This window comes from Podarcis raffonei, chromosome 4, assembly GCF_027172205.1.
Source record: "Podarcis raffonei isolate rPodRaf1 chromosome 4, rPodRaf1.pri, whole genome shotgun sequence".
NCBI classification, from domain to species: domain Eukaryota; kingdom Metazoa; phylum Chordata; class Lepidosauria; order Squamata; family Lacertidae; genus Podarcis; species Podarcis raffonei.
Window position 1 is genome coordinate 10,387,462 of NC_070605.1, and position 21,330 is coordinate 10,408,791.

At 46.5% G+C, this 21,330-nt stretch overlaps 1 protein-coding gene across 1 annotated transcript; it reads right to left on the reverse strand.

Moving 5' to 3' along the window:
* Positions 1–3,829: 3,829 nt before the first annotated feature.
* On the reverse strand, positions 3,830–20,346 carry THAP12 (THAP domain containing 12). Its single transcript, XM_053385436.1, has 5 exons — positions 20,155–20,346; positions 13,680–13,800; positions 11,106–11,213; positions 8,186–8,222; positions 3,830–5,970 (listed from the first exon to the last, which is right to left on the reverse strand). Exons 1-5 carry the CDS (start codon positions 20,241–20,243, stop codon positions 4,031–4,033), a joined length of 2,295 nt encoding a protein of 764 aa, XP_053241411.1. The 5' UTR covers positions 20,244–20,346; the 3' UTR covers positions 3,830–4,030.
* Between the last annotated feature and the right edge of the window lie 984 nt (positions 20,347–21,330).

A 21,330-nucleotide genomic window follows, 5' to 3' on the forward strand; every position in this document is an offset into this window, starting at 1 on the left:
ACTGCTCCAGCTAAGGAAAAGACACAACGGCAAACAAGAGGGAAGGGAGTGTTGAAAGGAAGCAGCTGATCGGTGGGATCGGGAGAGAGATAAGGGACGCCTGGGAGGTGGGAAGTAAAAGCCCATGGATCCTCAGGATTTTTACATTGGGTCACCTGAAATTCACCATGAGGTCACATAGCATGTCCATGGCTACAGCCTGCACCAAAAAAATCATGCACCCACTGTTGCGTGGGGCCGAAATGGGCAAAAACGTGGTTACAGAGCACGGATCCACATGGATCCTCACGATTTTTGTATTGGGTCACCCCAAATTCACCATCAGATCACATGCCTGTGGCCACAGCATGAATCGCAAAAATCATACATCCACTGTTGCGTTCAGAGTATTTTTTTCTTGTTTTCTTCCTCTAAAAACTGGGTGCATCTTATGGTCAGGGGCGTCTTATTGAGCGGAAAATGCGGTAATTGTTGTCGCTTGTCTTCACTTACTGTGAATAATATTCTTATGTTATGAACAGTCCATGTCACCATTAAGAAAGAGAGGTTGGAATAGGCCAATATGTATGTGGACTGTCTCCGGATCAAGTGACTTTTAAGTTCCCAAAGTTCCAGCTCAAGGTTGTCCTCTGAACTAGCCAGATATTTAACTGAGAATCAGTCAGTCCATCATTAAAAAAATAAGACTTTAGAGCAGTCTTAACCCAAAACAGCAACTAGACATTCTGTTTTGGTGACTGCAACCTTGCTTTAAAGAGCCATTTGGCCCCTAGCTTATATATCCGAGTTTCTAACACTGGTTCCCCAGCCCAGCTATATAGAAAGCTAGCATCTTAAAAAGCAGAAACATCACCTTGCCAACAAAGGTCCGTCTAGTTAAAGCTATGGTTTTCCCGGTAGTGATGTATGGAAGTGAGAGCTGGACCATAAAGAAGGCTGGTCGCCAGAGAATGGATGCTTTTGAATTCTGGTGCTGGAGGAGACTCTTGAGAGTCCCATGGACTGCAAGAAGATCAAACCCCTCCATTCTGAAGGAAATCAGCCCTGAGTGCTCACTGGAAGGACAGATCCTGAAGCTGGGACTCCAATATTTTGGCCACCTCATGAGAAGAGAAGACTCCTTGGAAAAGACCCTGATGTTGGGAAAGATGGAGGGCACAAGGAGAAGGGGGCAACAGAGGACGAGATGGTTGGACAGTGTTCTCGAAGCTACCAGCATGAGTTTGACCCAACTGCGGGAGGCAGTGGAAGACAGGAGTTCCTGGTGTGCTCTGGTCCATGGGGTCACGAAGAGTCAGACACGACTAAACGACTAAACAACAACAAGCATTTGGAACACAAAAGATGGACCACCCTACTAAATATACTGCACTGTTCTGATATTCCAGCTGTCTGTCCGCAACTCCATTTTTGCAGTCTCTCTACTGGAGGCTGTTCCATTGTCAAACATCCACGGAGCCACTTAGCAGCCATGCAGAGCTTTACCCCACAAGACCTCCATGTAAGCTCCAGAAATAGCTCAATTAATAAAACGTCACTTCTCGTCCACTGTACATATTTCTGCTTGCGAAAAGAGCCATGCCACTCAGCAGAACCTTACAAGATGATCACTCTCACTACAGCATCTGGAGAATCGGTTACGGCACTCAATTTGGCTTAGGAGCAGCAGGAAATTAGCACACAGAGCACATTAGAAACTAATCCTCGGATTTATGCTAAGCGCTTTCAAAACACAACAGCACCTGCACCGCTGAGAGCAACTCTTTCCAATCCCTCCGGGAATTTAAAAACAAAACAGGACATCGCTGCTGTTGCACTTTGGGGGTGCAAAACTTCATGTTACTATTCTTCTGCAACCGATTTAAAAATTAAATGTTTATGGTTGTAATAATCTTGTGCAAACAGCTTCGGGAGGTCCACCTGAAAAGCAAACTATAATTACTATATTTATTTATTTTTAAGTGACACAAGCGTTTAGGTTGCTTTTGGATTTTATGCAGGATGTTTCCCATGCCAAAAAAACTCTTTCAAAGTGCTTCCAAAGATCCCAGTGCCAGAGTCCAGACTCTGGAGAAAGTTTTTAGATGCCTCTGACACCCTCTGGCAAGCTGTTTATGGGAATCCCCATTTTCTGGGAATGCGTCTGTCAAAATTTTATCTCCCGACCCTACCCCCTAAAGTCCAGAAGCTACTTCAGAATCACACTTTTTATTTTTAAACTGTACAGTCGTACCTCAGCTCCCAAACGCCTTGGGGGTCGAATGTTCCAGCTTCCGAACGATCGAAAACCAGAAGTGAGTGTTCCAGTTTTTGAACATTCTTTCAGAAGCCAAACGTCCGAAGGCTTCCGCAATTTCCGATTGGCTGCAGGAGCTTCCTGTGGCCAATCAGAAGCTGCGCTTTGGTTTCCAAACGTTTCGCAAGTTGAACGGACTTCTGGTACGGATTCCGATCGACATCCGAGGTACGACTGTACAATTCTATGATCTGGTCATAGATGCTGGATTAGACGGGCCATTGGCCTGATCCAGAAAGGCTCTTCTCAGGTTTTTAACAGGCCTTGCTAGTACCTCCCCATGAATCAAACGCACAACCTCAAGTATCAGAATCCTCTCTGCATACAAGATCTGTGGCAGATACTCAGGGTTTGCTTGGCAGGTGACCCAACACACAAAGTGTTCCTGGATGGGAACAGCAGCAGAATCTCTTTCCTGGGCCCTGTAAAAAGACCAATCATTTGTGTGTGTGTGCGCGCACACACACACACACACACACACACAGCCTGCTCTATGGCCACAGCACACAGATAATACCAAAATAGCAAATTCACATTTTATTCTGGATGGAAATAAAACTATACAAAAACGTTTCCTTTGTTTGCCAAAAAAATACCAGCAGGAAAAAAATCTTCATAGGACTTCTACATTTTTCTTTAAAAAAAACCAAACCAAAACAGAACATATCCTCCACTTTGCTCTTCTGCCTAACTAGGCTTGCAATTCATATTCTGGAGGCTAGTAAAAACTTATAGATACAAGTCTGGCCGACGCACAGTTTTAGATGCTCTTGGAATATAGTTTTCTGTTGTTGTTCCTTTTACAAGATAGCTTCATTTCTTGGGGGTGGAGAGCTCTTGTCCAGTCTTAAAAGTAGAGGAGAGGTCAAAGAGGGCCATCAAATAGTCAGTGGAACAGAAGGGAAACAAGTGTAGCAAGATGAAACAAGATAAAGTTAGCGCACCCCTTTGAAAAAAAAGACACATTCCTCCGGAACGGCCGGACTAGGATCACCGAAATGAGAAGGGGCCAAAAGCCCTTGTCTAAAATCCTCTGTGCTGTGTTGTGGGAAGTCCTGCAAGTCTCAGGGGAACTGAACTCCAGACACATAAAATAATTTCGACAACAGATTAGTTTAGGACAGGGGTAACCATCATAGGGTTCTCCTTGTACCGCAGACTCCAATGCCTATCAGCCCCAGCCAGCAAGGATGATGGAAGCTGGAGTCCAGTAACACTAGGAAGGCATGGATTAGACCCAACTCAAACTGCTCTAAATAGTTAATTTAAATGTATACCATTTTTAAAGTTTTTCCTGTCCGGGGTTCAGGGAGACCCATAAGCTGAAACAGCAACAACCCGGCACATTTTGTTCATTTTAAAGGGTATTTTTTAGTTATCTGGGCAGAAGTATGGCAACCCATGAACTGGGTTTCCCTAAAGCGAAGAGATTAAACTGCGTCGTATTGTAAGGGACGACAGGTGGGGAAGAGAGCGCAGGCGGCAACTGCAGACTCTGTGCAGTTTTAAATAATGAAAGCTTTACAGAACGGTAAATCGGGGCAGGAACAGTGGGGAGGTCAAAGAAGCAACAAAACCTGAGCAATTGCTCAGGACTTGTTGAGGAAACACGCCGTAGAAACAGAAAGATGCTTGCTATGACCCAGCTACTCCTCTTTCAGTTATGAACCCCCAACCTGCCTTTTTTAAAGGCAAAACCAAGTCTCCAAAACAGAGAACCGCCCCGTTCCTGTGTTAAGTCTCTTCCGTCGCTTCTGAACTGTTAGGGGGAAGGAAATCCTCCTCTACTTTCTCGGGGTACTGCTTGATGTAGGTGTCGACCATCATATCCAAGTCGTGCTTAATGTCAAAGTTGATGTTGAGCAGGGCCAGGTGGCTCGACCTCTGCTGGGTCAAGGTGTTCCTCAGGTAGGCCTTCAAGCGCCTCCGGCCCACCTCAAATTTCTCGTTCTCCACCTTCATTATGGGCAGAATGGAGAGGACCTTCAGCAAGGCGTACACGTTGGGGAAAAACTTGATGTCGGGCAAATGGAGGGCTTCGTAAATGGTGGTGGGGAGCTCAATGTCCTTCCCTCTGTGCTTCCACTTGATTCTCCAGCAATGAAGCTCCGCGGAGAGCGTGTCAGGATTGGGGAGGTCATTTTTGTGCATGTCGGCATGGTGCTCCTCGGACGTGTTGAATTTGAGCTGCCCCATGACCGAGGGCACCAGAGACAAGCACTTCAGAGCCCTCAGGTGCTGCTCGGAGAATATGTCTTTCAGCTCCTGAATGATGTGCTCCATCGTGGGGATGCTAAGCGCTTCCTTGTAGTAGTTTTCCGGGGTGATTTCGGAGTCCAAGCTCCCTTGCTGGGCACGGCTGAATTTGCCGGGCAGCTTGACGGGCAGGTCCAGTTTGGTGGCCAAGGTGGTGGCTTCCTCAAACCAGAACTCGTGGTACACCTCGATGTTCTCCATCACCTCGTTCAGGGAATGCAAGACCGCCGTCAAACTGCTGGCTGCAAAGAAGACATCCGAAGTCTGGCCTTGGAGGTTCTTGCCAAAGGCCCTGGTGAAAGAGAGAATGTTTTTGATGATCACGACGGTGACCACAAAGTCGAAATCTGACAGGGCGGTGGAAAGCGTGCAGGCCCGGCTGGCAACCGAGCTGTTCCACCGGACAGAGGTGTCGTTTATGGAGTCCAGGCACAGCACCAGGGCTTGCATGAGGTCCACGACAATCTCAAAGGTGTCGTGGCGGCCCGTCCAGTGGGAACGCACCACTTCCTTCAGCTCGTTCCCCCGTTCTTCGCTGTTCGGAAAGAGAATGGAGATGACGTTGTCCAGATCGGCTAGCAACTGGGGCGACTGATGGAAAAACGTGCAAACCTCCTCTATCTTTCCCAGGGCGATGGAAATGCCCAAGACTGGAATAGATTTGGCTAGCCAAATGTTCAAGGCACAGGAAGACGACAGCGTATAAACAGCCTGAGGGTATTTCTCTAAGATCCTCGTAGCCACAGTCTTCATTTTCGAGGCAAACCCACTGGAGACGATATAGGCTTGGCCTCGACAGTACTCCATGTTCAAGCCCCACTTTTCGGTAATGGTCGTGTGGAACTTAACAGACAGGATTTCGGGATCCGCCTCGTACGGCAAGAACCCTATGAATTCCTCCTTCAGGTTGTGAGAATCGTCCACAAATCTCACCAACACCGGCAAGTGTTCCTCGCCGGCAAGATCCACCACCTCTTCTGTGATGATGGAGAAGAAGTGGGAGTCCCTGACCTCGCGGAGGGTCTCTTCCCGCACGCAGCTTTCGCATATCTCCAGCATTTGCTTCTGCTGGGCTTTGGAGCAGTAGGCAAGGTTCACAGCCGTGGTCTCAAACCGCTTCCGCAGAACCTCATCTCCGGAATTTATCCTGAATTCCAAGAGAGACTGGAAGTTGTCTGGAGTAAAGATCCCTTCAGGGAGTTCGTCAGCGCTGTGGCCGTCCAAAGGGATGTTTTGCTTCCCCATCAGGATTAAAATCTCAAACAGAGATTTAAGGTAATCTTTGTTTTCCCTCTCCTCTTGCGTTAAAGGGACATCGTCTTCGACCGGCTCGTCGCCACCTTCCTCAGAGGCTGGGTTCCGCATGTCGTTGTCGACAGATTCCTGGTTCATCTTTTCCTGCTCAAAAGCTTCATCAACTAGGAGAGGAAATAAAGATATATTTAATATGGAAACGCCAGCAACACCCAACTCATCATTTTCAGAGCTCCAGAACTCTTTGACCATGGGTAGTCAACAATGGTGCCCCCTCCAGATGACGTAGACTACAACTCCCATCATTCCTGGCAACTGGCCAGGTTGACAGGGGCTGCTGGGAGTTGGAGATCAGGACACTGAAAGCGCACTATGCTGGTGACCCCTTGCATCGGTGTTTCTCAAACATGGGCTCCCAGATGTTGTTGGACTACAACTCCCATCATCCCTAGCTAGCAGGACCAGTGGTCAGGGATGATGGGAGCTGTAGCCCAACAATGGCTGAGAAAGATGTACTGCCTTAGCCAATTGACAGCACTGCATGTATAACAACATTAACAGCTGCACATACTTTTCAATTAATATTGCAATGTGATTTTGGTATACACGTACATGTAACTTGTTTCTTTTTACTTGCGTGTTTAATGACTATTTTAGATTGTAAACCACTCAACGGTGAGAGGGCATATTAACTTTCTAGGAAGAACACAATACACATGTAATAAATTTCTCTTATCCCAATGAAGGACTCAGGCCCATTGCACACTTTAGGACAGGGCAAACCTGACAGCTCCGCCATCTAGAGGTCTAAAGTAAGGATCGTTGGATCTGGAACGTTTTCACATACTGTCAGGGGCTCAGGAGCAGAAGCACAGGGGAGAGAGGAAATAGAGAGCGAAGGAGAGGAATCCGAGGGGAGCGTAGGGGAGTATGACAGTGACCCGAGAGATTCCATGAGCTTCTCCAGCGAATCAGAAGATTCCCAAAAGGGGGCGCCGATGGTGAGGGCAAGGGGGGTCCCAGGGGGGACGCACCAGAAGCAAGGGGCCAGCGGGGACTCCCAAGGCAGCAGCGGGGGATCAGGACCAGCTCCCCCACCAGAGCGCAGTGGGGGGGAAGAGTCACATGTGTCAGGACCAGCCTCTCCTCCAGCGGGGAGAGAAGATGAGTCAGGGCTGACCACGCCCCCATCGGAAAGTGGGGAAACGGAGGGGAGGTCAGTTACAGCTAGCCTCCCCGAAGGAGGGAGCAGTGACAGCAGTGTAACGGTCAGAAGGAAAGTGGGAGGCTGGGCGCGCGCGCCAAGTTCAAATGTGCAGGCGCGCGGGACAGCAGAAGACCCGGATTGGGAGCCAGGTCCTAAAGCCCGACGGAGGGAGGGGGAAGAGTCAGGGGACTCAGCGTCAGAAGAGTCTAGGAAGGGCGAGACCCCGACGGGCAGGCGGACCCAGAGGAGGAAGGAACAGAGGAAGAGGTGGAGCAAGGCTAGAGTCTTAAACTGGTGTCAGGGGGGAGGAGATTCAGACGGAGCTTCGGCGGTCTAAAGTTTGAGACGTAGTGCTGCACGCTGCAGCTGTGGAAGTGAACTGAACTTCAATAAAGACTTTTATACTAAACAACGAACCAGCGTTGGTCTTCTGTGAGCTGGCACCTCGGGCAGCGCTGACACATACTAACAACACAACCTGTAGAATTCTACTCATTATATTTTATCTGCACGATCAGACTGAATTGCAGGAACCCAAAAGTCATAACTGAAAAATACGACTTTCAAGCCCTAAAATAGCAACTAGACATTTTATTTTGGCTACTGTAACCCTGGTTTAAGGAGCCATTTGGTGCCTAGCTTATATATCTGAGTTTCTAACACTGTTGGTGAGTGTCTCTGTAGGCCGGCCTATGTCAACCTGGTACCCTCCATGTGCTTTGGGGCTGTAGTCCCAAATATATGGTTTGCGAAGGCTGCTGTAGGCTGCGTGTGTTTGCAACCACATGGTTGTCCAAAGACTACTTTTGGTGTATGGCTAAGAATGCAGCATATGAAAGCTTTGGACCTCTTCACCACTCACCGCACAGCAGACACGATTCATCCAAAGTCCCATTGATTTAAAGGGAGAGAAGAGACTTAAAAATCACATGCTAAATTATTCTACTGATACCAATAGGGCTTGGCTGGATTGTGCACAAGTTGCAATCCCAGAAGTTAAGAGAGCGTTTAATACCACTGAGTCATTGTATTGACGTAGGACATTTGCATTCAGCCTTTTACGCATGGAGGAAGCGGCTTCCTGAAGAAACAGGACCAAAATATGATATTTTCTAATCATAAGCTAATTGCCTCCAGAGGCTATCCCTCCTTCAATTGTCCGATCAACTTACTCTTTTGCTGCTTTAATGTTCTTATTTCTTCTTCACTCTGAAGAGAGAGAAAAACAACACATTCTATGAGCCACCGACAAGTCACTAGAAATCTACTAATTTTATAAGCAGGAATCTTTTGAATCCAAACGTATATTCCGGTCCATTAGGGATAAAACTGTCTTTGCCTACGTGGCTTCGGAACCCTACAGAAAGAAATGGGGTTTTATTTCATAGTAGTAGGGACGCGGGTGGCGCTGTGGGTAAAAGCCTCAGCGCCTAGGGCTTGCCGATCGAAAGGTCGGCGGTTCGAATCCCCGCGGCGGGGTGCGCTCCCGCTGCTCGGTCCCAGCGCCTGCCAACCTAGCAGTTCGAAAGCACCCCCAGGTGCAAGTAGATAAATAGGGACCGCTTACTGGCGGGAAGGTAAACGGCGTTCTGTGTGCTGCGCTGGCTCGCCAGATGAAGCTTGTCACGCTGGCCACGTGACCCGGAAGTGTCTGCGGACAGCGCTGGCCCTTGGCCTCTTAAGTGAGATGGGCGCACAACCCTAGAGTCTGTCAAGACTGGCCCGTACGGGCAGGGGTACCTTTACCTTTACTAGTACCTCCTGCAAGTGTTCAGAGAACTGCGCAGAGGAGGAGGAATACAGTGGTACCTCGGGTTAAGTACTTAATTCGTTCCGGAGGTCTGTATTTAAACTGAAACTGTTCTTAACCTGAAGCACCACTTTAGCTAATGGGGTCTCCCGCTGCCGCCGGAGCACGATTTCTGTTCTCATCCTGAAGCAAAGTTCTTAACCCAAGGTACTATTTCTGGGTTAGCTGAGTCTGTAACCTGAAGCGTATGTAACCTGAAGCATATGTAACCCAAGGTACCACTGTATTTCACACTGGAAGGCACAAAAACCAAACCCTCCTCACTTTCCAAGTCCACAGAGAGCTAGGGAATGCTGAGAGGGGGTCGTGCCTCATATTATGCTGGGTTCTGGAGAAATGGCAGGAGAGACTTGCTCCACTTCTGCCTTCCTTCCACAAACTAAGAAACCGGTCTGCACGCTGCACGCATCCCCGAGAGTTTGGGGAACGGGACGTTGACAGTGCCAACCACAATAGTGACAGGCAACTCAGCCAAGTCTTGCGCGCCCCTTAAGAGCACCACCAGCCCAGCTGGCGGTGGAGGAAATGAGAGCTTTCCTCTGTTGCCTTTATATATATCTTTTAGTAAAAAACCGGAGGCCTTCCTTTTAGGTATAATCACAAACGATATTCCTGACAATCAAAGGAAAGTATTCCTCTATGCGACAACAGCTGCCAGGTTGCTCATAGCAAAAAATTGGAAAGGGAGAAAAATTCCATCAATAAAAGAAAGGCAAATTAAATTTTGTGAATATATAAATCTGGCAAGACTCACAGCTTTCATAAGGGGACAATTGGACCAAAAATTATTAAAAGAATGGGGATGTGCTAAAGAGTACATGAGAAAACATTGTTCTGGAGTAAGCATATCAGTATGTAATGAATGATGCTTTGCAGGGTTAAAGAAAGAAAAAAAATGTGTAAAAAGGATAAAGATAGAAGTACTCTACATTAGACACAACAACTTAGAAAGAGAAAAATTTCGAGGTTTTAGAACAAAAGAAGGAAGTCAATATGTGTATATGTATGCAATGACTAGATAGAATGATATGGTTTTATTTGTAGATGTTTTTGTTTTTTGTTGTGCTGTTTTCTTTTGTGTTCTGTTTTTTTTTTCTTGTTTCTACTGTTTTATTTTGGATTCAATGTTTGTAATTTTTGTTGCAATTTTGCATTGAAAATAAAATAATTATAAAAAACGAGCACCACCAGCCCAGGTGGAAGTGAAGGAAATGAGAGCTTTCCTCTGTTGCCTTTATATATATATATATTCCAATATTCAATTTCTCAGAAGACCGAGGATGCTAAAAGGAACAAGAGATTCGTAATTGGAGGCACGGCAAAACATACAGTGAAGCTGCACTCTGAGAAGAAAACCTGGGCTTATTCCCATTTCTCTTGTACTGAACTATATACCTTTTTGGGCATAACTGTATCGCTAGCCTCTCTGAAATTACTTAACAGCCCTAACTTCTCTCAGGATGTTAACAGGTGCCAAAATGCTTTACCCCTTTAGACTCCTTCTTTGTGGCTGTGGTTATGTAGAGGACGTACCTCATTTTTTCAATCTGTTGCCTTATTTTTCTTCTGCAAATTTCCACCATTTTTTTAGACCCAGTTGTGGAGGTAAAAGCAAATTAATCTAATTGCAAAACAAACAAACCCAAAACAAATTTCTGCTGCCTTTTCACAAAATAAAGGTAAAGGTACCCCTAACCATTAGGTCCAGTTGCGGACGACTCTGGGGTTGCAGCGCTCATCTCGCTCTATAGGCCGAGGGAGCCGGTGTTTGTCCATAGACAGCTTCTGGGTCATGTGGCCAGCATGACTAAGCCGCTTCTGGCGAACCAGAGCAGCGCACGGAAACGCCGTTTACCTTCCCGCCAGAGCGGTACCTATTTATCTACTTGCACTTTGACGAGCTTTCAAACTGCTAGGTTGGCAGGAGCAGGAACCGAGCAATGGGAACTCACCCTGTCGCGGGGATTCGAACCACCGACCTTCTGATCGGCAAGTCCTAGGCTCTGTGGTTTAGACCACAGTGCCGCATGGGTCCCTCTTTCATAAAATAGGGTGACGCTATTAGCAGTGGTGGGATTCGTCTTGGCAGCTTCTGAAGTTTGAGCCAGTTTTCTGCCTCCTCAGTAGTATGGTAAATAAATTATATTTTTCTGCTACTGGGAGTATATTGTCTTGTTATAATTCCTTTCTTACTTCTTTATTATTTCGACTTCAAGCCACAAGAGAGAACAAAGACTGACCGGTCGGCTTAGTTGTAGCATCTCAGTCCAAGGCAAACCTACCAGCTCTTTAATTCTCTTCCTGTGTCTGCTATGTGGGTTGTTCAAATGGCTCGTGAGGTCGAAAATTGTTGGCACGGCGTTGTCTCGTAAAACAGTCCTGTAGGGACTCTGCGAAGAGAAAAGCAAAAGTCTTAATCTCTCATTGTTTTACAGCATGTTTCTTTAAGTGGGGAAAAATAAGTTCTCAGAGAAGGTGCAGAGGGATTTCTCGCCCCAGGTTACTATCCTTCATTTAGAATCAGGAGGGAGCCCTCTGGAAAATAGTAAACCACCAAGAGAGCATGTGGCAAACCTGTTTTTATATACCTTAGCTTTTGGATTTATGTTAACTCTTATCCATCCCTGCCAAGTACAGTTACCGTATTTTTCACTCCATAGGGCGCACCGGACCATAGTTTTTAGAGAGGGAAATCAAGAAAAAAATCTTATTTAAGGACTTTCAGAGACTTCAGTTTGTTAGTTTTGATGTTCTGAATTATTCCATAAAGTTTTTCACATTGTTATTGTTTCTGGCCATCGTCTTGCTTTTGATATTGCAAACTTTCAGAACTGCCTGGCCACAGGGACAAATAAATTCGTTTATGGCATTTATACCAAAAACTCTCAAGAGTGGCTTACAAAAATCAGTATTAAATCGGCTCCTGCCCTCAGGCATGCAAGCAAAAGGGACACAACACACAAGGAAAAAAGAGCTGGGGGCAAGAGGGACTATGATGCATGTTTTCGAAGTTAACAGTTCTTATAAATCCAGCTAAAAGTAACAACTCACAGATGTCACTGACATTTCTGGGTGCATTGCACTTAACAGGGCAACTGGGTTGCTGTCCCCCATCCCACCCCAGAAGAACTCTTCCCACCTGCCCTGCCCCCAGGTCAGACCAAGGAACCAAACGATCCAGATAAGGGGAGGCTATTGAAACCAAACTGCTCTTAGCAGAAAGTTCTGCAAGCCGCCTCCCTGCTAAGACAGCAGCAGGGAGGAAGAGTATTTTTATGTTGGGACCAACCAAGTTGAAGTTGCATAAGAGGCATACTTTTAATGGCACCAGCTGCAATCCTACAAAGTGCAACCAATGCATGAGACAAACACATTTGTAAAATGCATATAGTCATACCTCGGGTTAGATGCGCTTCAGGTTCAGCGTTTTCAAGTTACGCTCTGCGGCAACCCGGAAGTAACGGAGCGTGTTACTTCCAGGTTTCGCCGCTCGCACAGACGCTCAAAATGACATCATGCGCATGCACGGAAGTGGCAAAATGCGACCCACGCACGAACAGGCACGTCTTATGTTTAACTCAGGATGCGAACAGGGCTCCGGAATGGATCCCGTTCACATCCAGAGGTACCACTGTATTCTGTGGGTATACTCATCCATGCAGTCCGCTACAGCTCTCTGTGGAGTGTCCTTTTAACGGCAGACATGAGTTTGCAACCATGTTTGGAGGAGGGGATGAACACTGTTGGGTTATAGTCTAGGGTTCTCAGACGAGCAAGTGATGAATAGTTAAGGTTTCTGGTCCCAGTTTCATTTATGTGTTTGTTATGCTGGAGTTCTGAGACAGCAAGGAAGGTAGCTAGCAAAATTTTGCCATACTTATACAGTGGGCGCTCGGGTTGCGAACGTGATCCGTGCGGGAGGCACATTTGCAACCCGCAGCGCCGTGTCTGCACACGCGCGGGTTTTGATTCAGTGCTTCTGCGCAAAGTGCGATTCAGTGTTTCTGCGCATGCACGAGTGCTGAAACCTGGAAGTAATCCGTCCCGGTACTTCCAGGTTCGGCGCGGTGCGCAACCCAAAAACACGCAACCTGAAGCATCTGTGACCTGAAGTATGACTGTACTTTGAATCCCTTCCCCACATCCAGCACTCTTGGAGAGTGGATTTCAAAAGGCAACTAGTGGGGTTTTTTTTTTACATGGGGGAAAACAGCTGCTTGCAGGGAATTTTATTAATACATATGTGATTCTCATGCAAGCCCTTCCTCAAAAGGCTACCTGCCAACCGGGGGGGGGGGGAGGCACCTGATATTTTAAAGCAAAATTCTACACCAATGTACCAAAAGTGAAGCCAGCTGCTTCTGCATCCCATGTGCAAGTTAATCCACTTGGCTATTTAAAATATTATTCTAAAAACGTTTTTGAGGCCATAAAACGCAATTTGATTTTAGAGATGGAATTCTCCCCAGCAGAGTTTCAGGCAAGGCTCTTCAAGGAAACCCAGTATTTTCAATGGGAGAGCCCAATCGCTGCTTTTCTCTGACATGCACTGTGCAGATTCCCAGAACACCAATACACCCCTGCATTTTTTCATATTTAAGTAATCCTGCAAGGCTTAAAAGCACGGAAAGCACACAGGTTAGGCACGCAAGAGAGGGCAGAAAGCAACCCACACATTCCAGCTGGCGGGAAGAGCCAGTCGATTAGCAACAGGCAGTAAATCAAGTCGCGAAAAGCATTTTGTTTGATAAGACATTCCTGGGACTCCTGCTTCCGACACGAGTTAATGCAGGAGGAGGGCGGAATCCAGTTGCATGTCGCATAGGAAGCAAGAGACAATTACTGCTTTTACTTACGCTCCTACATATCATTGAGGTTTCAAAGTGCTTTGCACACAGCCTGTAGTGTTTGTTCAATTGGTCGGGCGTCTTATCTTCCAAATCGGCCCTTCGGCAGTTCTCAACCCAGCGCTGACATCTGCAAGAGATAACAGGTCATTAGCTCCCAAAACAATAGTTCCCAGAGAAGGCGCTGCTCCTCCATCAAACAGATAAAGTCATTTAGAGGTGCCTGTGAGCCACGAAAGAGAGAACCCGCTGCATTTATGCATGATGGCTCTGGGAAGAGAAAAAATCCAACCAAGTCTCTGCAGGAACTAGAACCCTGCCACTCCTTTATATTGCTTTCTGCACTTCTTAGTGAGTGCTGATCCTATGCTACTTGATGTACCCGTTAGGACCATTTAACTGCTGATGAAGAGTTACTATCGAAACAGTTCCGTCATCCGGAAGAACTGTTCCATTCTCCACGTTTTGGAGCATCCATTGTCGCACGGTCACAGGACTGTGATTGTTGAAAGGCTTGTTTGCCTCTTTGACGCTTATGGACTAAATACAGTGGTACCTCTGGTTAAGAACTTAATTCGTTCCGGAGGTCCGTTCTTAACCTGAAATTGTTCTTCACCTGAAGCGCCACTTTAGCTAATGGGGCCTCCTGCTGCTGCCGTGCCGCCAGAGCATGGTTTCTGTTCTCATCCTGAAGCAAAGTTCTTAACCCGAGGTACTATTTCTGGGTTAGTGGAATCTGTAACCTGAAGCGTCTGCAACCTGAAGCGTCTTTAACCTGAGGTACCACTGTATTGCCTTATGTTGGGCATGCAGCAGTGATAGACTCTCATTATCTGTAATTCTATTACATGCTTTCTGTTTAAGAATTACTACGCTTAGAGCTTCCATTATTGCATGGCTACAAGATTGTGACTGTTGAAATGCTTGTTTGCCTCTGTGACTCCATTATATATTTTCTGTTTAAGAATTGTGAAATAATACAAATATTTGGCTAAAACATCATTAGCTGCAAGTTGCTTGTGATTTTTTATAGTTACTGCTTTACATTGGGCATGAAAAAGCAGAAACATCACCTTGCCAACAAAGGTCCGTATAGTTATAGCCATGGTTTTCCCAGTAGTGATGTATGGAAGTGAGAGCTGGACCATTAAGAAGGCTGATCGCCAACAACAATTGGGCATGACTGGACCATTCGGTGCAGGCAAGCAGTGGGATTACCTGGGCTCAGGTGAGGCTACCTGTTGCCTCTCCGCATAAATCAGGAGGCCAGGCCAGTGAATGGTGCGGAAGCACAAGGCGTGGACTTCTCACAGGTCAGGTAGGTAATTCCTCCTCTAATACGCTCAAGAGAATACCTATGCCAGGCATAGAAACTCTGGCCCACCAGATGTTTGGGGCTACAATTCCCACCATCCCTGACCACTGGTCCTGTTAGCTAGGTATGATGGGAACTGTAGTCCCAAACATCTGGAGGGCCAGAGTTTGCCTATGCCTGACCTATGCATTCACCTGGTAGTCAGAGGCAACAAGGAATTGCATGAAGGTAAGACAGAGGCAGTGAGAGATTTTACTTTTTTGGGTTCCATGATCACTGCAGATGGTGACAGCAGTCACAAAATTAAAAGACGCCTGCTTCTTGGGAGCAAAGTAATGACAAGCCTGGACAGCATCTTAAAAAGCAGAGACACCACCTTGCCGACAAAGGTCCGTATTGTTAAAGCTTTGGTTTTCCCAGTAGTGATGTACAGAAGTGAGAGCTGGACCATAAAGAAGGCTGATCGCTGAAGAATTGATGCTTTTGAATTATGGTGCTAGAGGAGACTCTTGAGAGTCCCATGGACTGCAAGAAGATCAAACCTCTCCATTCTGAAGGAAATCAGCCCTGAGTGCTCACTGGAAGGACAGATCGTGAAGCTGAGGCTCCAAGTCTTTGGCCACCTCATGAGAAGAGAAGACTCCCTGGAAAAGACCCTGATGTTGGGAAAGATGTAGGGCACAAGGAGAAGGGGGCGACAGAGGATGAGATGGTTGGATAGTGTTTTCGAGGTTACCAGCATGAGTTTGACCAAACTGCGGGAGGTAGTGGAGGACAGAGGTGCCTGGCGTGCTCTGGTCCATGGGGTCACGAAGAGTTGGACACAACTAAACAACAAAAAAGAGGAACCCCAGGCCCAAGGCAGAAATACAGCACGCTTCTGATGGAGCCTGCTAGTCCATTTTTTGGGACAGTAACTTTTGGCAGCCTATTTACAAGGCTGATATAAAAGTAAACCTTTTCGGAAGCATTAAAATTGGAGATTCGCTTCAATCTTAATTCAGAAAGTAGTGCCACTGGTATCAGAAATTTAGGAAACACCAACTTCATTTTAAAAAAATAAAAAATCTTGGTTAAGACTGTCAGGGTAAAAATGCACTTTCAAAGTTAATGTCTGGAATTAGCTCTGTTGTTCAGTCAGCTTTAACCATCTGATTTTCGTGAAACAGGAATGAAGCACAAACCAATCCTTGCTTAAAGGCTTATGGCACTGGGGAAAAAGCTCTCACTAGAAGGAATGGGATATATGTATGAATGAATAAACGAACAGGCTTCGGTCTGATTATTCATTGCCTCAAATCATGTTCCTTCCTCCTGTGAGAAAAGTATAGAAAAAGGAAAGCATCTCAAGAGAGAATTTATTTCCATCTTGCACCTGCTGATGAATGAGCAATGGCTTAATGGCAAGAAGGTATCCCAGAGAACTATGATGCTGACATGACATTTTCAATTATTTTCTTGTTGCCAGATGGCCCTCTAAGGAACAATTTTATAAATTCTGAACAGCAGATCCAATAACGAAAATGGTCAATATGTTTTTGGGGCGAGTGGGGGGTAAATCGGAAGAAGATCCAGGTGTACCCGTGCAGTTTTCCAAATCCTAATGAAGTCACACTTATTATGCCATTTCTGGATTGACAGATTTTGAAATTTTCAAACAAAAGCAGTGATGAAACACGCAAAATATATTCTAAGGAGCCAGATCAGCATGCATGTTTTGGGCGATTGCCCACATCTCGGAAAGGTTCAGCTGTGAAACAAAATCTGTGTAAAACGAACTACATATATGATTTTTGTACTAAACCCCACCTGCTATTTTGTACAGCTGTGGAAATTTTTTTTGTCTTAAAGACCGTGACACTACAGTATAAGGCGGTTTGAAAAACCAAAGTGAACCTTTACAACCAATTATTCAACCTCTAATTTATGAAGTGTCTCCTGATAAATGTTTTTAAATAGTTTCAAAATATTCTTGACTGGAAAGAGAACCAAAAATCAATTATTGCTTTATCTCAAAAAACAAAAAAACAATAAAGTCGTACCTCCGCTTACGTATCCCTCTGGATACGTAAACTTCAGGATGTGAACACAGCAAACCCGGAAGTATTCTTCCGGGTTTCAACACGCGCACATGCGCAGAAGCGCTAAACCACGCCGCATGCATGCGCAGAAGCGGTCCTCCGGTTGTTAATTCCTCGGAATGCGGCCAGACCTCCGGAACGTATAACGTTCACATTGCATTGTATCACCATATGTATCGGCTTGCCTTTAAGCATACAGCCGTACAAGTACAGGAAAACCTATCTGCAAGAGTACTGTAATCAAACTGTGTACACCCATATGTGTGAATGTGTCCTTCAAGTATGCAATAATCAAGAAGGGGTGTGTGCATATTTGTATGTGTGAACTTGCCCATGAGCATCTAGAAGAATACATACAAACACCCATGAAGCTATCCTCAAATGAACAGCAATATATCCGTGTGTATCCTGGGATAGCTCAGTTAGTAGAGCATGGGACTCTTAATCCCAGGGTTGTGGGTTTGAGTCAAAGGATGTTGGGCAAAGTGGTACAGAACGATAAATGCTTTTAACGGTAAGCCGCGCTGACTCCCTGTCAGGGAAAATGGTAGGGTAAAAATAAAGATAAATTAATTATATATACACAATTAATATTATTACTCAAGTGACAGAAATATTGTCATGACCAAAACGTGTCCCTAAGGCAGTGTTAGAAACTGAGATATGAAAGCTAGGAGCTAAATGGTACCTTAAACCGAGGTTACGGGCGCAACAACAGAATGTCTAGGTGCGCTTTTTTATAATATACAAAGTTGAAAATGAATGAACTGCAGCTAAAATACTATGTTCATTTTTCCCATGGTCTAGTCCTTCCTCTGGCCACCCCCCTAATCTTCTTAAGAGGATCTCATCTCCACTCTTCAGAGAGTAGCTGGAAGTTGGGAGGCAGAAAAGGGTCCTCCTTTCCTTCCACTCTGCAGTTTTAATCTGAAATTGTAGGTGCACAGAGCTGAGAAACTGCTCACGCCAATGAAATTCCCTGTCGCAAAATGCACCTGGAACAATGGGAGTTTCGAATGCTTCCCTAAGGGGAACAGTAATCTAGCAGTGAATGCATTAAATGACCTTTTAAATGTGTTTTCCGGGGGGGGGGTGAGGTTATTAGTCCGTTCCAGAGGCCCGTTCGCAACATGAAAAGAACGCAACCCGCAGCAGCACACGCGCAGGTTGCATTTCGCCGCTTCTGCGCATGTGTGTGACGTCATTTTGTGCTTCTGCACATGCACGAGCAGCGAAACCCAGAAGTAACCCTTTCCGGTACAGTGGTACCGCGGGTTAAGTACTTAATTTGTTCCGGAGGTCCGTTCTTAACCTGAAGCACCACTTTAGCTAATGGGGCCTCCCACTGCCGCCACACGATTTCTGTTCTCATCCTGAAGCAAAGTTCTTAACCTGAGGTACTATTTCTGGGTTAGCGGAGTCTGTAACCTGAAGTGTATGTAACCTGAAGCGTAACCTGAGATACCACTGTAACCTGAGGTACCACTGTACTTCCTGGTCGCCGCTTGACGTAACCTGAAAGAACATAACATGAAGCGGACGTAACACGAGGTATGACTGTATACAGGTGAGTCTGTCCTTCAAGAAAGGAATGGGAGCGGGGGGGCGGCTGGTTTAGTCGTTGGAGATGTTGCTGGACTCCCAGATCCCCCCAGTCCCAGCCAGCATGGCCAGTGGTCACAGAAAGGGGGGGGGGGTTGCAGTCCATCAACCTTACAGAGGGGGCTTCAGGTTTCTTCCATCCTTAAGTAATCAAGGACCATGTGCCCCACCCATGTGTGAACCTACTCTTGGACGCAAAGTGCTGCACGCAGGTCTTGGAACCTGCCTTTGAGGGCATGGCCATCACGTGTCGAAGCTGCAGCACTGGGTCTAGAGCGTTTTGGGTGCTGAGCTGAGGGGGCATAAAGTAATAATGACAATAAAATCTACACGTATATTTTCATCTTCTGAAAAGATCTGAAACAAAACAACTGCACCCAGAGGAATTATGGGGAAATAAGAAGTATGGGGGAAGGGGAGCTAAATTTTGCCCAACACAAACCCGTGTCCGCCGCTGAATAACACCAAAATGCATCCTCACCTTCAGGTTCGCGGCAAACACACACCTACGGCTAGAAATTCAAAAACATTTTGGAACCTTTTTTATGCATGCAACCACGGCGGCTAGAATTTTAATAGCAAAAAACTGGAAAGGTGACTTAATCCCCACAAAAATTGACTGGCAGGAGAAGATAGAATATTTGGAACTTGCAAAAATGATTGGGAGAATAAAAGGAAACTCAAAACAGAAAGTGAGCAAAGATTGGACAATATTTAAAGAATATCTAAAAAAGTACTGTGATAATTGCAAATCTCCTGACAGGTCTAGATTGAATTTTGAATATTACGGAAACTACAAAAGTAAAAATCTCTCTTGATACATAACAGAGAAAAAAACGAAGTGCGTATGTAAGACCAATAACGTGTAAAAAGCATAATGAGGTGAATAGGAAGTCAAAACTGTGTCTGATGTTAAATGATGTGTTGTTAGTGTCTAGTTGATATGTTGGTTGTGTACTAGTTCGTTTGTGTTGTTTGTTATGTTCTATATGTGAATTGTTTTGCAATAAAGGAAATTAAAAAGAAATGGGATTCCCCCTTCTCGCACGAACGGGTCTGCCGCTGCGTAACGTGTGAACCCGCCTCTGATGCCTAAACGCACCCCCACCTTCAGGTTCGCGGCACACACACGCATACGGCCAGAATGCGCGGGCACTGGGATTCCCCGTTCTCGCACGCACGTGTTCCACGACGAACACGTGTCCGCCGCTACGTAACGTGTGAACCCGCCTCTGATGCCTAAATGCCTAAACGCACCCCCACCTTCAGGTTCGCGGCAAACACCGGCATACGGCTGGGACTGGGGTTCCCCGTTCTCGCACGCACGTGTTTCACGACGAACACGTGTCCGCCGCTGCGTAACGTGTGAACGCGCTTCCCCTCCAACCCAGGCACAGGCCCGCGGTTTCTTTCTTCTATTTTGCCGTGTGACACCCCATATGATCTCCCTCCTCCTCCTCCCCCTACCCCAAAAAGGGAAACTGACCGGGCGGGGTCCCGCGGGAAGCGAAAGAAGGCCAGGTCGCTCTGGGTGCTCTTGCGGGTGCAGTTCGGGGCGGCGCAGAAATTCGGCATCCTCGGCTGCGGCTCCTCCGGACGCCCCGCGAGCGCGGCCCTCGGCGCGGACTCAGGAGAGCGAGGGAACCCTATCGCCGCCGCCCGCCCTCCCGCCTCCTTCCCACCATGCACCGCGCCGCCCCCTCTGGAGAACCAACCACCATCGAGGCGGCCGCGCAGGCGCGGAGAGGCGCGCGCGCCTGCGCACAGCGAAGACCATACTCGAAAGAACTCACCCTTTCCCCCACGCAAGCCACGCCTCCGCTGCCCCGCACGACGTCGCCCTTTATGAGAGGTTAAGGCGAACCAGACTTCCGGATTCCTTTCCGAGCGGCGCCATGTGCGGGGCGCTGAATAATAATTACGAATAAATATAGACAGTAACGCGTCTGGTTTTAATTCTGCCGCTGTTTGATTGGTTGGTTTTTGTTATGTACTGAGTTGAATAGGATCCAAAATGCAGCAGTCTGATTGGTCCTAGAGCAATAGGATCCAAAATGCAGCTGTCTGATTGGTCCCAGAACAATAGGATCCAGAATGCAGCAGTCGGATTGGTCCCAGAACAATAGGATCCAGAATGCAGCAGTCTGATTGGGCCCAGATCAATAGGATTCAGAATGCAGCAGTCTGATTGGTCCGCAGGAGCCACCCAATCCAGCTCCAGGTGGAAGTGAACGCGCAACCTGATTGGCCTACAGGAGAATCCCGGAATTAGCCAATCACGTGGGGCCCATTGTATAAATAATGTATATAAAGCAGACATTTCGAGGGAACTGGGATTCCTCACTACTATGAGCTGAATAAAGGGCATGAAATCCACACTCGACGCTGAGTATATTTCAGTTTTCTTTTTTTTAAAATGGATTTTCTGTGCTCACTGAATGAGCTTGGTCCAGCCTAGCCTGCCTCATAGGCTTGTTGTGTGGATGAAATGGTTAGGGGGAGAATCCTGTTCACCAACCTTGAGGCCCTCGGACGATAACGGTTTTATGTAAATGAAACAAATAAATGAAAGTAAATAAAAATGTTTATTTAAAATGGATTTTGTTACCTTCCTCCCCTCCAACTGTGCCTTATCTTTTATCATCAAGCTGCCTCAAGTCCC